At 41.6% G+C, this 23233-nt stretch overlaps 1 protein-coding gene across 4 annotated transcripts; it reads left to right on the top strand.

Moving 5' to 3' along the window:
- Positions 1-1815: 1815 nt before the first annotated feature.
- LOC117475993 (transforming acidic coiled-coil-containing protein 1-like) lies at positions 1816-22029 on the top strand. Of its 4 annotated transcripts, none has more exons than XM_034122342.1 (13): positions 1816-2057; positions 11315-11406; positions 14415-14811; positions 16351-16405; positions 16504-16588; positions 17359-17405; positions 18233-18364; positions 18474-18550; positions 18658-18701; positions 19015-19175; positions 19826-19932; positions 20041-20161; positions 20486-22029. In XM_034122342.1, the coding sequence occupies exons 1-13, from the start codon at positions 1993-1995 to the stop codon at positions 20552-20554; spliced, it is 1452 nt and encodes a 483-aa protein (XP_033978233.1). In that variant the 5' UTR covers positions 1816-1992; the 3' UTR covers positions 20555-22029. The 4 variants fall into 4 exon arrangements, with proteins under 4 accessions (XP_033978233.1, XP_033978232.1, XP_033978231.1 ...); XM_034122341.1 differs by having other exon boundaries at positions 1817-2057; positions 18230-18364; XM_034122340.1 differs by lacking the exon at positions 1816-2057 and adding an exon at positions 8624-9195.
- The last annotated feature ends 1204 nt before the right edge of the window (positions 22030-23233 follow it).

Here is a 23233-nt window from a genome sequence, read left to right as displayed (position 1 = left end):
AACTTTGGATAAAAGTGTCTAAAAGTGAATTTACCTGATCTTGTTTGAAACACTGAATTGTAAAGGGTATAGCCTTATCCATTACCAAACAACATGTGCCAGTTTTAGTTTTTTTGTGTAATGTAATTGTAAATCCCTAAAAAGGTTTCCCTTTGGCTGAAATCTTACAACAATTTTATTATTTTCGTTATTTGTTTGATTGTTAATTTTATTCCACCAAATTTAGAAAATTACATTGCATCAACTCGAATACACCTGTGGGAATATCCTTCAAGTACACTTAAACAACTTATTTATTTTTTGAGCTGCGAAATGTGGCTCGTAGGACTTTGTCATAACTTTAAATATTTTTCTTTCATAAAACCAAGTTGTTTGACAACCGTTACTGTGGCAAGCTACTGGAGCATGCGCAGTCGTGAGGAAAACACAGCATCACTTTCAGCGGTAGAATTGACTAGCAACCCCTGGACAACAACAATCAAAGGCAAGTTAAACTCTTATTGTTGTTGTTGTTTGCGTATGTTTTATCTATATTCCTCAGAGCTATTGGCTACATTGTGTCCTCATTCATGTTCTTGTATCTGCCTAGTCTATTATTTATTCGTACTTTGCAGCGCTAATAACTTTAAGCTGTCAAGTAGTCAGAGCAATGCTCAAGTCTCTGTAAGTATCTGGCTTACAACAAGAGAAACGTATTCATACCATAACTTATAAGTCATAGTAAATACCACGCTACATGTGCTTAATGCTCATGTGTGCGTTGTTTGTGAATGCTTTGTGATACAAGCCATTCAAGAGGTAGGACCTCCATAGTTAGCCTCATGTGATTTATCTCAGTGGGAGAAAGTTATGCACTAAACTTAAGCCTCTCAGTTATTCTCAAAGGCGGGCCTGTCCTATGCAACACTGCCTGAGCCAGCAGAGGGGTTTTAGCCATTTATATTTGATCCTAACAGACTATCAGGATGGGACAAGCTGTAATCAGGAGGTAGGATTTCCTACTTTAATCATTAAGAGGCTCTGTTGTGTTGACACTCAATGTTGGTTAAGACATGTCTCACTAGCCTTATCCATTTTTACATTAAGCTACTTTAGTTTTTCAGAAACACTGGAAGCATTTAGCTAACTCTAACCCTAATTTTGAATTGTGTACATTTTGTAAGGCGGTAAGAGGTCAAATTGGACTGATTGTCTTATTAAATTAATGCAAATAAGCCTAGCTTTGAGTACTGAGCGTGCGTGTGTGTGTGTGTATTGTCATGCTAAAACTCAAGGGGGCTACAGTGGTGGGTTTGGGGTCACAGCAGGTAGCGGGAATGTGGCACAACAAGTGGGGCTGTGTTTTATGCCGCCTTCTCTCCCTCCATCATCTTCCATCCCTCCCCCTGGATCTGAGATCTGGTATTCAGCGGACTAACAATAGAAGATACTCTTTCACGCTTGAACAATACCCTTAGCACCACACACACACACACACACACACACACACACACACACACACACACACACACACACACACACACACACACACACACACACTCCAATCTCCATCCACCCCCCTCCAACTCCTTGGACTAGTGTGCTTTAAAACAACCCCCGTCACACACACCACCTCTCTGCCTTTCTCCTTCTATAGGCTACTGCCTGGCAAGGGAATGCAATCTGACTTTGGTGTGTGTGTGTGAGTGAGAGAGACAGAGTGATAAATCGGAGGGTGTGGAGAAGCAGAGCGAGGAGGCGGGACTGTAAGCATTCATGTGAGATCAGTGGTACTCCTGAGTGTTTTGACTGTACAGCATCAGCAGAGAAGGGACACGGAGAGGAGGAGAGGCTAAATAATGAAAAGTCAGTCATGAGAAGCAGCGCTTTGTGCGGCTCTGACGCTGAGCCAGGCTGTCCAGAGGAGAGGCAGAGGTGAACCTTTGGAGGACAATAAAGGGACGTACGCAACATCTTTGGGAAACCTGAAACAAACACTCGGCGGCTGTTGCCATGGGGGGATCCTTCAGCCAAAACAGGAAGGGCTCCTTCAGCTCTACTCGGAAGAAGAGCAGCATGTAAGATGTGATGCTTCATTGTTTGTGTGGACAAGCTTTTAGTGAGAACAGGAAACTTGTGGGTGAGTGGGTGCACTTGACAGTAGATCAATAGCGCCCTTTGCTACTTGTGTTGTCTTGTGTGTATGGACTATAGACTGTATATATAATGTATGAACTAAGCACTTTTGTATCGGATAGTGGAAGAGGAAGTGTGAGATAAGGGGTTGAAGGGCAGTGCTGACACCTTGATGCTTCCTTCAGAGCCAGGGCTTTCCCTGCTGGAATGAAAGCAAAGCATCCCATCAGACTGCTCTGCAAACAACCTGTCCTGTCGTGCTATTTTGGTATTCAAATATAAGGAAATAGAGGGAAGAGGCAGAGTGCTACAGCTGGTGACATTATGAGAGAGGCTAATGTAATGAGCATCATGCTCCTAGAATTAAAGTCTAAGTGTTATTGGTTCTAATATTTTAGCAGCAGCTTTTGTAGTTACAACTGTAGAAGAGATAATGCTGCCTCTGGTTATTAATTTTGCAGCTGTGACCTTAATTCTAAAGTGGTGTTTTAATCATACAAGCGGGTCTTTGGGTCTGGGCAGACATAGTAGGACACATCGTCCTGTTCTGATCACGCAGTGTTAGGAATCCTGAAAGTGCCGTATGACCTGCAGCTGACTGGAGCCTTTCATCTTGTCAAAATGAAGGAAAATGTAGATGCTGTTGCTGAGGCATTTGTCAGAGCTTAAAAGCATGCTCCCTCTTCTTTTCCTTTAATCTTTTGTAACAGAGAGCGAGTCCTTTCACTTGTCCCCTGATCCCAGTGATGCTTTATATTGTTTAAGCTTCTCTATGCCCCTTGTAGCGGAACACTTTCCCTCAACAGATGTAAATGCACAGGCATATTTCAGCCAGCCTATTCCTAAATGTCGCTGTGTTCACTCAGTGATTCAAGTCATGAGAACAGCGGTTGTAAACATCATCAGCAGCAGTAGTGCTGCCGGACTGAAGCAGATGTTTTTGTTTTGGATGAGGCAGGAAATCATGACCAGTGACAGTAAGGCAAGGATGTCAGAGATCAGAAGACTGAGACGACGAGGCCATGTCAAAGAAATTATCATTGTTATTTTTGTGTTTATTTTAAATCTCCCTGATCACAAAAGCATACTGTGGTCTTCTGGATCTGTGTTATTGTTAGGGCAGATGGGGGTTGGGGTCCTCCCTGTGGGAAAACTGGGTAGATAACCAGTGCCGTGGGATCTCAGTTTTCTCATTTGAGTTGCCTTTAATCATCCGTTTTATGGCCTAACTGGAGCAGTCTTTGATGTACAGTAGACTTCCTGTTCTCCAAAACCCAGACAGTCCCTCATTTGGGAAGAGCTGACTTTCATTTGGAGCTCATTTAATGCTGCAATGTTATGAATTCAGGCCAGTGTAGGCCGAACAACTGGGACTGAGAGACAAAGACATTGTGAATACATGAATACGCAAAATGTGAAGATGTACACTTTAATTGTGCATAAGCCTATGCTGACTAGGCGTGCAAGAATTAAAGTGTAACTCAGGGCAGAACTATGTCGAAGTTAATAAATAAAAACCCAGTTGAACAAAATGGTTAGATTATGTAGATATATCACTGCAATGAAACAAAAAATATATGGCATTTTAAAGGGACAAAACACTGTACAGACAACACTATGTAATTGCACACCAATGAAAACATTGTTCTTATTATTAGCTACCATATAACCCCCTTAAATATTATACGGTTTAAAGGGATTTCCATGTAGTTTAAATGGATTTGCCAGGCAAAGAAAGGGAATGGAAACATTATCAAGTAAAACAATAAGGGTTGTGTTACCTCCCGGCTCTGTGCGTGCATGTGTGTACAATGTTCATGCACTTCTGTCTGGTAATTGTGCGCTCTTGTGTCTCTGTTGTAGTCAGGAACAATAGCTCAGCTGGTGCCTGTACGTGACTCTTCTGGGGTAAACCCCCCCCTCTCTCTTTTTCCCTTGTTCCTTCATTCTTTCCCCCCTTTTGTCTTATCATGCCTCCATCAGTTTAGATATTCCTGTGTAATGTAGCACGGTGAGTGCATCGACCTCATTCAGTCTGACTCTGTTCACCCCATGCTAGTTTTATGCTCTGATTGCAGCTAATTGGATGTTCCTTATTAAAAATGCTAAGATATCAAGAATGTAAAAACAGTAGAACATTAGATACTTTAAAGCCTCTCTGTTTACATTGTATCCCACTGAGATTTTTGTATCCTGCTAAATTCTGAATTAAATTATAAAAGATAACAAAATATGAAAAGGAAACATTATCAGCAGTGTGCTACTTTCTCTTTCTCCTTCTCTCTCTGTGATATGCATGTTTCCCGAGTGCAATACACTAATGACCATTTCCCAAACGTTGCAATGATGAAACCAGAGATCCTGTCAACTCCCATAGGTGACGTCAGACCTGTTTTTTGTCTCTCTTGTTCTCCCACTCACAGCTATTCTTCCTTCATTTCCGTGTGTCTTCTATGCCCTTTCATCCTGACATTGAGTCCCGGCTGATTTCAATGCTGCTGTTCTTTTGTTATTTTGTGGTATTTATGTAATGAATCTGGATGATAGTCCACTTATGACCGCTAGATGGAGCCGTATCACTAAACAAGCCATCAAGTGTGACCCAGCAGTATTATTGTAGAGTTGCTGTGAGTCATTACACAGACAAATAGACAGAATGGCAGACATACAGATAGACTCTCAGCTAGTTTCTCCATCCCAGGAGGGACATAATTCTGAACGCATTACATACAGTTCACATGTGCTCACACAGAATATATTCATGCCCTTACTTGTATCCCCGGCCTACAGGCACAGATGTACAGAGGGCCACATATTTATACATGGCGGACTGTAGTCTCAGCAGAGCATGAACGTTATCCACCACGACTTATTTTTACTATAAATAACCTTTGTGCCGCTGTCTATTGGAACCAAACAATACTGACTCAGTTGATTGAACCTCAAATCTTCTGTAGATGTTTTTGAGCTTGTACTCTGCTGCAAAGAAGATATCACGTTGAATACGTTTGTTTGAAGTAGCCGAATGAAAAATTACAGAAGTCACTATCAAGTACTTTACTGCTAGTGTGTTTATTCCTCAAATCTAAGGGATACAAATTAAGACCCAACTATGTTACCAATTTGACAAAAAAACAACTATTTTTGCAGGTTATGTCTTAGCATGAGGAAAGAAATGTTTTCACTCATACACAGCTTTTCAAATCTGTTTTGTAAAGGTTTAATTCATAGTTTGGTGCTTTAAAAGCTCAAACACATATTCCACACAAACAACAATACCTGAAGAAACATAGAATATAGAGAGAAGAGAACTGTTGTTTGTTTTGACAACATCTTCAACAACCTGTGTTATTGGGATAGATATGCTAACTTACCAGCTGTTTGGGTTAAGACACATGACCAGGAGCACTTAGGCTATATAAACACTGACGCTGACATGTTTATTACACTGCAAGTGCTGTTTGCCATGTGTGCTGTGTAAATGTTGATCAAAGTAGAAATATTTAAAGCTTTCTACATTTCGTTTAATGTAACTTGTAATTGAAATGGGGTTAGTGCCCACGTCTAAAATTAAAAGAATGAAAGCTACAATTACACGCCGCATTAAGAAATGTTGGACAGACAACATACTGACGACTCTCTTATCCTTAGCAGTACTGGTCAAATAAATTGTGAATGTTAAAAATCAAAATGGCTCATTATATCGAGAGTTTAACCATGCTCGGTAATCCACAGAAATCCACCCAAAGAGGTGATTATTTCATTATAAACACGTTTTCCTCATGGTGGTGCTAGAGGAAAGACCAGGGATTTACTAGCATGTCTCAAAATAATCACAGCAAATTTAATGTAGACCCAATTATTTTTGAAGATACCCTGCTGGGAACCACATCGTTTGTCTGGGGAAATGTTGACCTGACGGTGGAGCTGAACAAAATGTAAGATATGTGCTCTTCCATCAACATCGAGGGGATTGAGAGCAGAGATAAACAGTGTGTGAAAGTTGAGTGTGTACTGCACACACACAGTTATTTCATGCAGTATAACATCACCTCTGTCGTGGCTCACAGACATCATTGCTGATGTATTCTTAGCTCATAACCACACATGCTGCTATCAGTCAAAACCTAATTGATGATTAAGGATGGGCATTCTTGCTGGATTAACTTGTGTGTGTGTGTGTGTGTGTGTGTGTGTGTGTGGTGTGTGTGTGTGTGTGGTGTGTGTGTGTGTGTGGTGTGGTGTGTGGTGTGTGTGTGTGTGTGTGTGTGTGTGTGTGTGTGTGTGTGTTGTGTGTGTGTGTGTGTGTGTGTGTGTGTGTGGTGTGTGTGTGTGTGTGTGTGTGTGTGTGTGGTGTGTGTGTGGTGTGTGTGTGTGGTGTGTGTGTGTGTGTGGTGTGTGTGGTGTGTGTGTGTGTGTGTGTGTGTGTGTGTGTGTGTGTGTGTGGTGTGTGTGTGTGTGTGGGTGTGTGTGTGTGTGTGTGTGTGTGTGTGTGGTGTTATATGTCTAACACTGTGGGCTAAAATGGCAGCTCTACATTGCATATGGTTGTATGTGTGGGTTTGCCACTCTCTCACTGTGTGCTATTTGTGGTTTCAAGGTATTACATAAGCGCCCATTCTTCCCTCTCTCTTTTCCTTCTTCTCTGTCCGTGTCGCATCTCTGCAAGGGAAAGAGTCAAACATGTACCCACTGTCTAATTCTGCTTGATATCTCTCTGTATGTACTGAATGCAAACGTGTGTTATCTGTGGGACATTGCAAGTCCAGAGGCAGGTTGACGGCTTTGAAGGTGTAGCAGAAAAAGCAGGATATCTCTTGATGCTCGGGGGTTGTTAGCTTTCACCGTCCAATGCAAGACAGACAGGTTTGTCCTCTCGGCTGTACTTACTGACAGATAAGGTGACAAAGAAGAGAATGGAGACAATGCCAGGAATGTTTACGAGAAAACAAGAGCGCGTTTCAGGTTGCGGCCCTGCCCCAAAAACTCACTTAAAATGATGGTCTCTTTTCTCTCTCCGTCTCTCACTCCTCACTTTTAATGAACGCTGTTTTCCATCTGGCATGCCTCTAATGTGTCCCTCTTGTCAGTTCAGCTATCACAGATTCAACAGAGCATCTTTATCTGTGTTCACCAGTGCGTGACTTTTTTTTTCGAGTGGGTACGTATTCATTATGCTCAGTGTCATCTGTGACAGAGCTTCTGCCTGTTTTACCCCCTTCGGTTTTTTGCATGTGAACAGTTAACAGCAGGGACAGGAGCTTAAAATTGCAAATAACAAATAAAGCATCCTTGCTGCTTTCCTTTCTTTCCCTGTTCACCTTCTTCACAGTGGCTGAATCATCCTTCTTTATTAGATTAGTCATGGTCCGTGTTTTACGAAAGAACTCCTCTCATCTGGCCTAGATGTCTGTGTGTGTGTGTGTGTGTGTGAAAGAGAGAGAGAGAGAGAAAGAGAGAGAGGTATACATGTGAAAGCCTTGGTTATGTAAGCCATCCATGAACAGCCTCAGAAGCACATGTGTGGGGGAAAGTGTGTGAGCAGAGATGAGAGCTTTATCCAAATGACTTTTGTGTCAGTCGCACAGTGCTGTTGAATCTAGGTTTGCTGTATTGATTCCTTTGCTGTCTGACCCGGATGTGGACAATAGATCCTCTGTAGGTTCGGTCACAGTTGTAGCTTTATGTGTGAAGTATTTATGCAAAGCACATTCTCAGTCCTTCTTCAAAGTATCTTTGCATCTCTGTAGCTGTTATCCCCCTTTGTTCATCCAGAGAAAATAGTCATTAGTGCTGTGTTTCTGCAACAATGATGCATGGTCTCTGCTGAGAGCTGCCGAGTAAACAAACCACTAACCTTTCAAACTGAGTGGTCTTCTACGTCAGCAGGCTTGGTTTGGGTTTACATTGTTTAAGGGAATTAGAGACTGTAATTTCTGTGAGGTGGGCTTTGTTTGAGAGGTTGGATATTACAAGGTTATGAGTTCCTGATACACTATGAGTTTATATTCAATCAAAACTCATCTATTTGCATCTTTTCAAACATACTGTTAACCGCATATTTTGCTGACTAAATCTTATATTTTGATCGATAAGATGGAAGGAATTGTGAAGAATCTTAGCTTTCTAAGGTAATGCCTCAAAATGTATTGTGTTGTCAGTCCAACACCAACATGTATTCAGTTGAATATGATGAAAAACAGAGAAAAGCAGGACATCTCCGTGTTTAAGAGGACAAAAACACTATTTTAGCATTACAAAAATACCTATATTACCATAAAAAATTGTTCATTCTTTTTCTGTCAAAGGAATACTTGATTGCTATGCGTTTCATCTCCTCTTCCTTAAAGACATAAACGTCTGGCAGTCTGTTTGTCCTGGAGTAACCAGACGCTGCTTTGCCTCTTAAAACAGGAAGCATTGCCTCTCCTCTCCCCCCTCTCTTCCCCCAACAATTGGCAAACCCTGAAAGAAAGGAGCAGAGGGGGGAGGCAAACTCCTGAGAGCGAGAAAGCGAGTTATAGCAAACACACAGGAGCAGGGCGAGCCGATGTCTGTTAACCAGCTGATCGTCCACCCAGACAGAGAGGGAGAGGGGAGGGGAGAGAGAGAGAGAGGAGTGACTACTGATGCTCCAGTAATCTGCACTGTGTGTGAGTCAGTGCTGTGGAGAGCAAAACAGAAACAGCAGCAGCAGCGTGAGACTCTCGCGATCGTCAACAACACAGAAGAGCAGGATGGGAAAGCTCGGCCGCTAAGCATAGGAGGAAGTGAGCGAGAGAACAACAGAGCAACAGCAGCTCACAATACGAGGGATAAAGACTTCATTTTCAGTCTCCTTTTTGAGATAAAGAGGACTGTGGAAGATCACTGAACCTGGTTGACAGCAGTGACAATCTATCCAGAGGAAGAGGAAGTTTACAGTTAAGTCTCGGAGGTGGCAGCAGGTTTTGGGACCTGACGTGCTGCAGGGATGTCCTGGTTGTCTCCGGTCCAATGGGCCAAATGGACATGGTCAGCAGTGACTGGAGTAGCAGGAGAAGAGGGGCAACCCCTGTCCAAGGATGGAGGAGAGTACAAGTAAGAGGGCTAGGCCAAAGTGTGTGTGTGTGTGTGTGTGTGTGTGTGTGTGTGTGTGTGTGTGTGTGTGTGTGTGTGTGTGTGTGTGTGTGTGTGTGTGTGTGTGTGTGTGTGTGTGTGTGTGTGTGTGTGTGTGTGTGTGTGTGTGTGTGTGTGTGTGTGTGTGTGTGTGTGTGTGTGTGTGTGTGTGTGTGTGTGTGTGTGTGTGTGTGTGTGTGTGTGTGTGTGTGTGTGTGTGTGTGTGTGTGTGTGTGTGTGTGTGTGTGTGTGAGAGAAACAGAGAGAGTGAGACAGAGAAGGAGGGAGATGGAGTTGGTGTATAATTAGGTTTCAGCTAAAGAAATAACAAAGAGAGTATCTTGAAAGGAAAGAGTCATTCTTTGTACTCGCCTCAGATTATAAAGCAATAGATTTAGTGGTTGTTTGTGTGATGACTGCAGATACCCCTGAGTCATACTGACAGGTGGTGGATAATACACATACAAGAGAGCAACACACACACACACACACACACAGACTGTTGTGGTGGTATACTCTTGGTTCCTTCCTATGCTGTGGCATGGTCATACTGTCATTGGCTAAAAACAGACGACTAAAATACACTCTTACGAGTCTCTGCTCTGTGTACTCCATCCGGTTTCTTTATGAGACACCAAATGCTAAGGATATGACTATGTAGGCTGGTTTTTGTGTGTGTTAGTTTGTATGTGTGTGTGGCAGTCTGGGAACAGTTGCTGAAAGTTGGGGGAAGGGGAGAGAAAAAGCCACAGTTTCCAAAGCTTTTGATTCGGTTTCTGTCCATTTCTAGTTTCTAAGTAACCATCCAAGATTGCAGCCGATGGGGCCATCATTGGGGCCATCACTGGGATGTAATTCAGTGTGTGTGTGTGTGTGTGTGGGGGGGGGGTGGGTTATGTATATTAGGATTAACTCTGGCTCCACAGTGTGTGAATGTGTGAACTGATATCAGAAAGATGGAGTGTGTCTGGGTTTTGGCAGTGAGAGCTTTGTTCCTTCTGGGGCTGTTTTTCATTAAAGGGCCAACGTTTTGATGTGTGTTCAAGTAGCTGGGAATGGGTATACACACACACACACACACACACATAAACTCTCACTATCCCTGTCTCTACTTTCCTTTTTGTCTTTACGCAGTTTGGAAATACATTTGGGCTGGCTGGCTAGGCAGCTGACACAGCAAACCAAAAGACTGTGTGTGTGTGTGTGTGTGTGTGTGTGTGTGTGTGTGTGTGTGTGTGTGTGTGTGTGTGTGTGTGTGTGTGTGTGTGTGTGTGTGTGTGTGTGTGTGTGTGTGTGTGTGTGTGTGTGTGTGTGTGTGTGTGTGTGTGTGTGTGTGTGTGTGTGTGTGTGTGTGTGTGTGTGTGTGTGTGTGTGTGTGTGTGTGTGTGTGTGTGTGTGTGTGTGTGTGTGTGTGTGTGTGTGTGTGTGTGTGTGTGTGTGTGTGTGTGTGTGTGTGTGTGTGTGTGTGTGTGTGTGTGTGTGTGTGTGTGTGTGTGTGTGTGTGTGTGTGTGTGTGTGTGTGTGTGTGTGTGTGTGTGTGTGTGTGGGGGGGACAGTGTGTCCTATTGAGGGAGAAAGGATGCAGGTGGCCTTCAAGGACTTCACTTCTTCCTCCGACTTCCTTTAAAATTAAAGCCTTGTTTATTTCGAGCTTCTTTGAACCCTAAAATCTATTGTTTTTATGTCACTCAAGGAAAACAGGAGATTGACATTAGATGGCAATGTTTTCTTGTTAGAAATAAGTTCACACTGCTACAAACAACAAGCGCTTTTATAATTGTATTTACATAATTAAATAGCTGTTTGTAGCATTTTCTTATTTAGACCTACCATCATTGTCAATGCCTCCATTGTCCTCAAAGACAGTGGACTGCTGTTATCACATGCTCTAAGTAACTTCATGACATAGTTCTTTTGGTTTTATGGATCATATTTGTCTCAGAACAATTTCAACTGGAGATTTCATATATAGTTCCAGATGATTTCCCAGCACTCAGTCGTAGCTCTGACCTCTCTCCTGCCGTATTTCTGTCTCTCTATAGCGTTCCTTTTATTGTGACAGATGTTTTTTTAAGTTTTCCGTTCTCTTTCTCTCTTACAGTTCAGACTCCGAGGGGACTTTTGAGACGCCAGAGGCAGAGTCTCCTGGTGTTGTGAAGCACCTTAGCCAACTGGACAACTCCAACTACACAGGTGAGACGACCCAGGGCTCTCATACAGGTCAAACTCTGACACCTGGCAATTATTTTAGATATTCTCTGGTCGCTAGCAAGCTTTTAGGAACAACACAAGACAGATAACACAGAAGATGTCAACATTACAAATAACCACAAATCTAGCAAAGGGGACTCAGATTTATAGAGAGACATTTTAAAAGTCCTTTTCATTATCAGATAAAACAGTAACATCGAAATTAATCAGCCTACATTTCACACGATCAATTCATTTTTATTTCAAGATTTTCTGCAACATATTTTCTGGCCAAAAATACACAAATGCCCTTTTCCCAATTTTGATGTGGCCTTAAAGGTGGGGTAGGTAAGTTTGAGAAACCAGCTCGAGATACACTTTTTGTTATATTCCATGGAATGCTCTTAACATCCCGATAGCAATGAATATCTTAAGTGCTTTGACAAAAAATCCATAAAAAAATGTCATCTGTGGAAGCCGTAATACTGTAAAAAGTACGACCAATCATTTTAGCCGGCCCGGCTAAAATAACTGGATGGACTGCCTGCCTGTCAGCCTTCCATCGGGGCACAAACTTATCTCGTGCCCTCATTGGTCATGTGCGCGTTCGTGTGTGTTGGAGGAGGGGCTCTATAAGGAAGTGGCAGATTTTCTCCGGTTGTGTATTTTCAAATTCTAGCGATCTCGAGCCGGTTTCTCAAACTTACCTACCCCACCTTTAAGGACGGTCTCCAGCCTGATACTTTGGTAGATAGGTGCAATGTCCACTGTGAAAAGACCTCCTAAATGTAACATTAACACTAGTCGTATTCATTAGTTTTTAGTTCTTCAATAACCTTTTTGCTAAAATGCTAAAATCATCAGCAGGTTTGAAGTGGTCAAAAATGTTTTACGACACTCAAACCTGATGATGTAGATAGTGTAACTTGTTTTGAGTTATTCGGCTTAAAGATTCGGATAAGGTATTTTGTATAAACTGCAAAAATTGCAAACAGGTTTTGAGATTTAAGTGGTGTTGTTTACGCAATGTGCACTCTTCCTTCTTGTCACTATGTTGTTCCTTGTTTATGTTGGCCACGTTGTTGCTATGCCGGCTTTTGCTGATCAGAGAGCCCTCACCCGGTTTCACAGACTGATACATCGTCTGATAAATGGGTAGTAGATGAATCCAGTTTGTTTGAAGCTGCAACAGAAGCCCACTGCTTTCTAATCAACATCCCCCTCCTCACCCATCCCCTCCCGCTGCCCTGCTTTCACCCACTCAAGTAGCACACATCACCATGGTAATAGATATCTGGAGTGCATCTTCTGTGCAAAAAGCTATATCCCTAAAGTTTACAAAATGTGTTCCTCCTCCTCCATCAGTTATCATTATAGTGATTTTAACATGAAGTGCACATGTATCAGAATTAAATTAGTCTGCATGTTTTGGATGGATCAACCGGTTGATATTAGACACGATTTGACTCGGCATATGGGATACTGTGCCAGATAATAACAGAGAGATTAAAGTGTTTATTATTAAGTCTAGGTCGCAGATGATAACAGTCTCCTTTTCATGCTTTCCATGCTCTGAACAAAGTCTGGGGTTGGATTCATGAATAAAAGATTGACTTGAGAAAGTGATATTCTTGTTGACTATTATTAGACTTTAACAGCTCACTTTAATCGTCTATTCATGAACGACCACAGGCTACAATCAAACTGTATGTACTGTAGCTCCAGGGTGTAGCTGAAGACCGCCATTTGACTACTTATACTGTTCCTCTCTTACTTCCTTCTCTGCCTCCTTTTCCTCTTTTTCACAGAGTTGTGAAACTGCACTAAAGCCTGATGTTGTCTTTGTTGCTAGGCCACTTGGTGGGGTGTACTCTGCAGAACTGGGTGTGGTTCCCCCTCTTATATTAGCCTCTCTGAAGGGTGTGTGTGTGTCTGAAAGTACCCAGATTTTGAGCAGAAGCTTACATAAACTTGCAATATTGAATGTATGATGTAATAGGTCACAGTCATGACGCCTCAAGTCATGACAAACGATGTGAGAAGCTGTTATCCGTAAAAGGTGGACACAATAAGTTAATTCAAGTTGTGAGCCACTTGAGAAGAAACACAGGAGAATATATTGGAGTTATTTCCGTTGTATTATCGTGGGTAGTTGTGAAAGTTTTTTTACAGTGGGTGTATTTTTCAGTAACAGAGAGTCCTGTGTTTCAGCAGCAGTGTGACTCAACAGAGACCAGCCTGCTGCTGTGGTCGTTAGCTAGCTGTTAACAGGATGTGAAGTGAGAGGAAGTCAGCAGCCATCTTAAATGTTCTAACAGGAGAACGAAAGGCCATCATTTCAAGTTTAAATCTCCAAATGAAAGATACTATCATTAGGTCGCCACAGGATGGAGAAAGTAGGTTAGACGAAGGATGCCAATCTGCTTTTATCCTTCTACCTTTCTGACAACAGTTTCTTTCTCAGTAGCAATTGGTTTTCATGGTTCCTCCTATAACTCTTTAGTTTGGTGTTGCCCAACACTTACCTCAACTTTATAACTCTCTTTTGACCTTTGGTGTTGACATCTGCGAACAACTTAAAAAAAAACTTAAAGACCCATCTGTTTGAATACATGTTTCACTGATTCTGTATGTTGTTTTTGACTTGTTTTATTCCTCTCAAGTCTCTATTATATGTCTGTTGCCATATTCAATAATAAATGTTATTATTATTATTATGCCAGAGTTTAGTTTCTTGTTATTTATATTCATAATGATAATACATGTTTATTCTTATTTGATTCTATTTTTTATGATTTTACATGTATTCCTTTTATCCCTGTGTATATTGACACGTGTACTATCTGTGTTTCTGTCTCATTCTGTTGCTGCTTTGACACCTGCATTTTCCTACAGGGATCAATGCAGGTCCATCTTATCTAATCTTATCTTGTATTCATTTTGAGAGGCACCTCTATAAACCTTATGTTAACTAGTAACATACTGACCTACTTTTTCTTCTCTTTTTATAGGTACAAACCACTTTTTGGACAACAACTCCAACCAGGAGGTCAGCCCAGATTCATCCCCAGATGTTGATTTGCTGAACAACGTCAGCAACTCCACAACCAACAACCGCAGCTTCGGTTTGGACCAGAACCTCAACCTGACCCTCAGCAACAAACCCAGCCCTGGAGGGGTCCACCAGCCCCAGCCTCCAGCCCTCCGGCCCCCATCACTGTCCGTCCTCTCCTCTCTGAACAAACCCGACCCCTCGGAGGTGGACGACGTGGCCCCGGCGGTGTCTGACTCCAGCACGGACTCCAACTCCAACCCCAGTCATGACATTTGTGTGGACCCTGATTTGCTTAACGGCAACATGAACTCCAACACAAAACTGACCTGTGAGACCAACGGCACAGTAATCACGTGAGTAAAAGACTCGTTAAAAAATACACAAAGGTCTCTTCAGTGAGAGTGTGGCTGAAACTGAACTGATATGACTCACTGATTTTCAGGCTGAACAAACAGTGCTCTCTCTTTTATGGCCGTAGAACGGTAATGAATGCTTTCTATTGTTCACGATGAACCTGGAGGGATCGAAGTGTTCCCATTTTAATCAACTATGTTTGCCTGTTGTGCATCTTCTAAAGTTATCTCAGCATCTGTGTCTCTCCTGCACATCCTTTCATCCCTCACCACCGTTAATATAGTTTTTTTTATTGCTTCTAGTTATGATTTTATTTTAGGATTTCAGTTCACTTGAATTTTTTTCAGTAGGATTTTCTTTTACTATTCCACAAAAGAAGGTTTAAAGCAGTTTTTAATGTTAAGTGTATTTTTAACACATATTTTGTGTTTTCTGAGATATTCTCTGAGTTGTAACAAGGAGTGTCTCACGACGCCCTCTGGTGGTGTTTTCATGTTCCTGCAAATGATGAATCCTGATCACATTTCTATTCATTTTTAATAGATACAGTCTTTCTTCAAGTTCAGCGTTGTGCACAGAGATAATCCGATTTGACCTCAGTACTTATATCAAATACATTTGCTTTGAGATTCCATGATATTTGTATTATATATTTCTTTGTTAAAATGGCTGGTTTGAAATGAGACACAATACTTTTATAGGAACAGGGTGACAGAATGTATTGTATATACAGTTTTATTTATTGACATTCAGGTCAGGTCATCCTTATTTGGAGGGTTTGCCTGCACTCATTTCTTGCTGAGGCCATTCGCGTCACGTCTCTTGATTGATACTTTAAAATATTAAAGCCCAGGAAATACTTGCTTACTACATTTTAGTTAGTTAAGTGGTAATAGAAGATTTACATTTAAATTTAAATATTCTAGTCTTTTATTTACTGAGCTATAATAACCCTGCACTCACCTTATGTTTAACCTAACCCCTATCCCATCCTCTCCTTTGTCTTTCCTTCCTTTTCCTTCCAAACTTACATTCTGTTTCCCTTCGCTCTGTGTGGCATCAGGACTTCTGAGCAAGTCCATTTCCTCTGTGTTCTGTTGTAAGTACTGTGTATGCAGACGTGTGTGTGTTCGAACGTCACTTCTTGCTGTTCTTAATAAGTCCAGTGCCAGGCTTGCTCCACGAGCTGATGTGGAAACAACCTGACCTAAATGTTCCTTCATTCACAAAGAAGTTGAAAGTAGAGAGAGTGTTACCGGAAATCCTGTAATTCCCTCTAACACTCTGAACAAAGGTCCTTGCTCTTATTTCAATTTGGCAACAATCTCTTTCATTGATCTGCTTTTAATTCTGCGTAATTCAGCACTTTAAGCAGAGCATGCGAGCTCAGCGCACACTCCCAGCAAAGCGATGAGGATGTAAGGCTTTCAGTCTCCTGCTTCCTCTTCTCATCCTCACACCCGCCCACATGTACACACAGGCAGATTTATCATCAGGTTAGTGTTGACACTTATGTTGTTATTGTCTTTCATTCTCAGGAACTCCTGTAAAGTAAAGCCGAACCAGCCAATGCAAAAGAATTTCAGTGGACAGGTAAGAACTGATAATGTGTCTGCTGCTCATCTGACTCACGTGGTAATATTACCATCAGGAACGCTTCATGCATTCAGTGTGTTTGATTATGTTTGCAGCTGTTAAAGGATGACCATCATGGAGGCCACGCCACAGACGAGGAGAAGCTGGCGATCAGTGTCAAACCGGACAAGGACCAAAGCGGTGAGTCACCGGATCAATGAACATTGATTTGTATGCTGTGCCGCCCAGTTACAGCGCACACTGATACAATATAGAGAAACTCAGTTATCAGTGACGGACTCGACTGTACAGGAAGTTAAAATTTAGACAGCATTCTTCACTCGATCAATACCGGACAGCAAGAAGGTCATCTGGGCTTATCTGTTACAGACGCACACATCATTTAATCAACAGCTTCACATGTGCACTGAAACCTGTAACAAACACAACATCAGTGCAGGTGTTCAGAGCAACAGTTCACAGTGTTTGCTGTGTGATTGTATGATCATGCACATGTGACACAGCTTAAGTAACTGTCTGTTGCAGATGTTGCAGTATATTACGTGCTGTAGCCTGTGGTTTTATAGTTTCTAAAGGTATCGTGTTCTTTTTTTTTAGAGTGAACAGGCAGTTCTCAAAGCGAGTTTGATAACATTCTGAAACAATATCTTGAGCAGACATCGAGGCTCCTTGTGAGTCATTACTAAAGTGGAAGTAAACTGCGAGTAAGCTCATTGATGAGACCACTCCTAACAGATCATCATACACATTTGAATAAAGTAACTTATAAAGACCATTTGAATAATTTGCTGCAGTTCTTATGTGAACATGTGGTGATCTTCCTGTCAAATCAACATTCAGAAATGTTGTAATATTTCTCATGCACTGCCACCTGCTGGTCATGACGATGAACTATATTATATTACGTGGCGCATTATCCCAGATCCTAAATTCGTATTACTTTCTTCCAGCTCAAGACTGCCATGTGACATCAAAGCCCGAGGACTGCTGCTCTGTGGTAAGTAAACACCACAATCAATAATTCATGTTTTACCCTACATCTGCTCTGTCAGGCACATATACAATACTGTTGGGATGGGGAGTAAAGCACTCTTTATTTAGACTCAACTGTTACCATCCCTTACAGAGACACCGAGACAAGTCCAGGCATGTCTGTACATTTGAGAATGTAAAAGTCATATTGACAATTTTTGTTTAATTTTTTGTGAAAGTGAAGTGTGACTGTGAGATGTAATAGACTCTCAGGTTTTCTGTTTAGAGGCACCTGCATTATTATCTAAAGCTGCAGTTTGATAAGATGGCCGCACTGTGCTGTACGACAGCAGGAGGTACTAAGTGTCTGCCAAGGGTTTGTGACAGGTGGATTAAGATTGTCATTTATGAGATTAGAATATGGCTCTCATAATCCAGGAAGGTACAAAGCAAGAGAGGAGAAGGGACTTGGAGACGAGGAGAAGAAAGGATTGAGATGAGGGGGTTCAGGGTTCAAAATGACAGTAAAGCAAGTTTAATAATTTGCAGTTTATTACATACATTAATGTTGCTATTTGTTTTCTACTACAACAAATTGTTGCATTGTAACTTATTGGTGAAAGAGTACAACTGAAGGGTTTGAATTGGCTTCTCTAAGCACTTACTGTACAATTAGTTTCCCACTTATGAAAGATACATATTATAGGACAGCTTTGTTAACTACAACAAAGGTTTGAATAATAGCATCCATGCCACTTGTGTATTTGTCCTGAATACTTTTGTGTATTTATTTAGAGCCCATTTTAGACTTCTGGATGTATAATGAAACTGATTTCCTTCTACCTGCAGCAGTTCGAGGACCCATGCGAGCGGAAGAACAAACCGGAGGGAGGGGAAATGAAGAAAACAGGAAGTCAGGTCCTGGATGCCATCTGCATCAGTGAGGCAGAAAAACAGGCCGTTCTCACCCTCATCAGAGAGGAGGTACGAACTGTTAACTCATCCAACTTCAAATATGTCGTCAGCCTGTTGGTATTCCCTGAATGGATCTTTTAAGTATTTTCTTTAAATGTACACTTACATCTCGTTTCAGATCATCACTAAAGAGGCAGTGGCAAACGACTGGAAGAAAAAGTACGAGGACAGCAAACAAGAAGTCAGCGAGATGAGGTGAGAAAACATTTTGATGCACTCAGCCATCTCTGATTGACGGTAAAAATCTGTCTACAATCTGTCAAAAATATTAGGTTAAGATCTCATGTGTTTTGTTTCTACAGGAAGATTGTTGCAGAGTACGAGAAGACAATTGCTCAGATGATTGGTGAGTAGAAATGTTAGGGAAAAACGTTATGCAAACGTACGTCTCACTGGTTACTGTAATGATCCAAGTGCCACAGTGCGTACTTGTATCATGTACTGTGAGTGTCAGACACGGTCACATTATTCCACATTGTTTTAACGCAGGAGAAACAAATCGGCAATTACAATACATTCATTTCAAGCCTTTTCTCTTTATTTTTGATGTATCCTTGTTTTTGATGTGAATGCATTGTTTCCTGCTGTTACCAGACTAAATACAAAAATGTAGGTGATTTGGCTGTCAACAATAACAACTTCTTCTTTGCTCTTCACAGAGGAAGAGCAGCACAACACCAAGATTTCCCAGAAGACTTTGCAGGCTGTGACGGCGGAGAAAGAAAGCACCATGGCAGACCTGAACTCTGTGGAGCGCTCTCTCTCTGACGTGTTTCGGCGATATGAAAATCTGAAGAGCACCCTGGAGGGATTTAAGAAAGTAAGTCATAGAACTAGTCCATGTCAGTTTCAGCTGATAGTAGTACACATTGGAGGGCTGTAAGAGGGTTATAAACACAATAAGGATAAGATAAGATAAGATAAGATAGTACTTTATTGATCCCAAATTGGGAAATTGTTTTTGTTACAGCAGCATAATAGACAAAATGATGGCAGTTGTTGAGTAGCAGAGGTTTACATTTAAGAGGACCTATTGTACCTTTTTGGGGGGGTTTTCCCATTCCTGTAGTTTCTTATACAGGTTTTCATTCATCTAAATGGTCTGCCACGGTGGGAGTTTGATCAATCACAACAGAGCCGGCCAGCTAACCAATCAGAGCAGACTTGGCTAGGAGAGAGGGTGAAAAGAGGTGCTGCAGAACAGGCAGTATGAGAAAAATAAAGATATTTTTGAACATTAAAACATGTAACAGTAGAGGCACAAAATACAGATATGAACCTGAAAATCAGCACATGTCCCCTTTAAAGGTCACTAGATAAACCTGAGCCTCAAACCAATGAAATTGTTCTCTTCTTCAACAACTAGTGCAGCATTAAAATCTTTAATAAAGCAGTTTTCCCCACAAATCTTGATCACAGCTGGTTTAAAGCAGCAATAACACGTTGCTTGTTTTTTGTTTCCTCGTGCAGAATGAGGAGGTGCTGAAGAAATGTGCTCAGGAGTATCTGGCCCGAGTCAAGCAGGAGGAGCAGAGATACCAGACGCTCAAAATCCATGCTGAGGAGAAACTAGACAAGTATGTATGGGATTGAAATGAAGTCCAATTCTCATGTCAGGCCAGTTTTAACAAACAATTATCAGTTTTGAGATGCTGTTAATTTCCCTCATTTCACTCCTCTCTCAGGGCCAATGAGGAGATCGCTCAGGTGCGTGGAAAGGCGAGCTCAGAGAACATGGCGATGACGGCCAGTTTGAGGAAGGAGCAGATGAAGAACGAGTCTCTGGAACAAGCTCTGCAGCAGAAGGTAACATCATTCCTCATCTTTCTGCATGTTTATTCTAGATTACATTACATTTAGCTGATGCTTTATCCAAAACCACTTACAAAAAGTACAATCAACCATTAAGAAACAAATTCAGAAAAGCTAAAATCCTGCAAGTTCATTAGCTTCAAATTCGCCACACCACTTTAAGTGCTTGAAATGAGGTGGGAGAAGTTCTCAGATCTTGTACGTTAAGTAAAAGTAGAACTACCAGAGTTTAGTAGTACTCTGTTACAACTAAAAGTCATATTAAGTCATACAAAAATGTATATATTTACATAGTCATCCTTTGTTGTGTTGCCATAGAATCAAGAGATGGAGGAACTGACCAAGATCTGCGATGAGCTGATTGCCAAAATGGGAACAATAGACTGAGTGACTGCGAGTCCTCAGAGCGACGCCCTGTGCATGAAGAAGCAACTTCCATACCCTCTGCCAGCCCTGCAACACAGAGACTGCTCCTGTACAGATGTCTAAAGTAACTTCCTGTAAACTACAATTGCACTACTTGTGACCCGAACCTAGACGGTTTTGTACATGCTAATAATTGTTCTAGTAGGAACTGTGTTATATGTATGTGGTCACGTTGTTCTGTTTGTCTGTTACGACGCCATCTTGTGCTTTGCCCATCATGCCAGCGAGCAACAACCTGCTTGTGATTCAACTTTAATTCCCAGCGGATTAACAGCTAAATTCCCAGCAATTCCTTGAATGACATCATGCAGGCGGGGTTGTTTAGGAGTTACATTTTTGCATACAGTATGTTTGATTAGGCTTTGACAAGGATTGATTTTTGTTATTAAAGCAACGATCCATGACATGTATTTTATGCTATAAACTCTGAAAGAGAAAAGCTCAGGGGTGTGTGTGTGGCAGAATGAGGTCAGGGTCAAAGTCAGGCTGCACAAGAACTGGAGGAAAGGATTTACGATTATTTGAGGAAATACAGAAGTCCTCGGAGGCCTTGGTTTGTTCAGGAGAGATACTGAATCCAGAACGAGTCAGAGAAACTAAAGCTGAGAATAATTCACAGCGTTAGCTTTACCTAGATTCTGGACAATTAAAATCGACTGTTTCTCAATCGCAAAGAAGTATAACAACCTGAGAGTAACAGACCCTTATTGTATAAACAGTAAAGAGAACTTTATAATGAAGAGAAAAACACTTAATCCACTCCACCACTGTACGTTAACTATCCTGTGTTAAAAGTCCTAAACAACTGGAAAATATTAAAACATGGAGACTGTATTTTGATTAAAGATATTTTAAGCAATTATACGATTAGCAAGTGATGCACTTGAGTGTCCACTATCACCTTTACCTCCTACCGTGAAGTGTTTGATAGCTTTATAGGAAGTTTAGTCTGTCGCTTCTGCGTGATGAAGATGTGAGCGCTCATGCCTGTATTTACAGCTCTGCATAGTCTGTTTCTTTGCATGGTTTTTTTTAAGAGCTCTGTTTTTCTCCTAAAGCAAATCGTTTCCTCAAATCACCGGTGAGACTAGCTTTGTAATAATGACTTAAAAGGGGTTTGACTGAGTAGTAAAGGGGATTTAAACACTCAGTTCTGTGGGGTCGGTCACCATCGAAAACTTTGTAATGTCTGATACCCCAGACACAAACCCACTGATGTGCCACAGTTTATATTTTTGTGCCAATATTATGTTGTGTTACTTCTCAGCTGTTTTGTCAAAAATTATTGTTTTGTCACTTTAGTTTCTTCCTTTAATTATTATTGTTTGTAATTGTAAATTAGGAAAGAGGATCTCACACTTGTGTTGATACATTGACTAACAGTGTGTGTGTACATTTGCCTGAATAAAAATACATATAATTTGTTCTACAACAAGCTATTCTTGTTTTTTTTCACCTCTGGTAATGTTTTCAACTCAGTTTGTTGGTGTGGTTGGCAGCAGGGTAATGCAAAAATGAGTCATCGTTTTTGTCCATGTAACTTGGTGTAGGACAGGCCGAGGAAGCAGCCAATGAAATATTGGAGGTGATCTGAGAAACAGGGTGGATACCCCAATTATTTTTTTACTTACACATACGGCCTTGGCGGAGGTTTGCGCTCTCCAAGATCTCTTGTACTCAACATTAGTTTTTGCCGTTTTTATGATCGCTTTTACCACAGACTTAAAGCAGATATTGTAACTTCTCACTGTGTGTATTATTTTGGTGTATGGGCCTCAGCTAAAGCCTTGGTGCAAAGTGTTTACATCTTACACACATCCCTTACACACACACAAACACACTCATCCCATCTGAGGCTGTTATGTGAGTTAATAGTGACCTTTGGCTTCATAATGCCCCCACACACAGTCAGTCTTTAAAAATAGTGTTATAAAAATGACCTCGAAATTCTGTTTATAACACTGAACTGTAACCGTGTCTCCTGTTAAAGCTCGCTTGGTTAATCCATTACTGCAGGCTGCTGGCTGTGCAGCATGCAGGGAGATTACAGACTTAAGACCTTAATGCCCTCAGACACCTTCCCGTGCCTAAATCTGCACCTCAACCCACGCTGTCCCTCCATCACACTCATCCACTCTTCCTCTGGACTGTAGAAACAGAGTCCGTCAGCCGGCTGCCATGAAGACCGCTCTGGCCCTGCTGCTCGTCTCTCTGGCCTGCCACAGTGAGTTTCTACAACACTCATACTGTACCAACACTGCCTTTTGGGGTTTTCAGACAGTAGATGACAAGCAGCAGACAGACTTCCTTCTGAATCACAGGATCTTTGTTTTCCTAAAGCAAACCTTGGTCAAATATGCTGTAGCCAAGCAGTTTTGGCTTGATTTCTGCACAATGTGGGGCATTTTCCATATAAATGTGTGTGTGTGTGTGTGTGTGTGTGTGTGTGTGTGTGTGTGTGTGTGTGTGTGTGTGTGTGTGTGTGTGTGTGTGTGTGTGTGTGTGTGTGTGTGTGTGTGTGTGTGTGTGTGTGTGTGTGTGTGTGTGTGTGTGCGCGCGCGCGAACATGCATGCCTAGTGTTAAGTCAGGTGCTCTCTCCTGCTCTGTCTGCACAGGCCACGCCCTCAAGTGTCTCACAT

The sequence above is a fragment of the Trematomus bernacchii genome, unplaced genomic scaffold, assembly GCF_902827165.1.
Source record: "Trematomus bernacchii unplaced genomic scaffold, fTreBer1.1, whole genome shotgun sequence".
NCBI lineage: Eukaryota > Metazoa > Chordata > Actinopteri > Perciformes > Nototheniidae > Trematomus > Trematomus bernacchii.
The sequence above is the reverse complement of the archived record's forward strand: the minus strand, read 5'-3'. Positions and strand labels throughout refer to the sequence as shown.

What these genes read in the sequence shown, in the direction of transcription:
- LOC117475993 (XM_034122339.1), top strand. Translation starts at nt 9,089, where the DNA reads ATGTCCTGGTTGTCTCCGGTCCAATGGGCCAAATGGACATGGTCAGCA. An exon ending in AAAAGAATTTCAGTGGACAG is followed by an intron (nt 16,406 to 16,503) that starts GTAAGAACTGAT and finishes TTATGTTTGCAG; the next exon opens with CTGTTAAAGGATGACCATCA. An exon ending in CCGAGGACTGCTGCTCTGTG is followed by an intron (nt 17,406 to 18,229) that starts GTAAGTAAACAC and finishes TTCTACCTGCAG; the next exon opens with CAGTTCGAGGACCCATGCGA.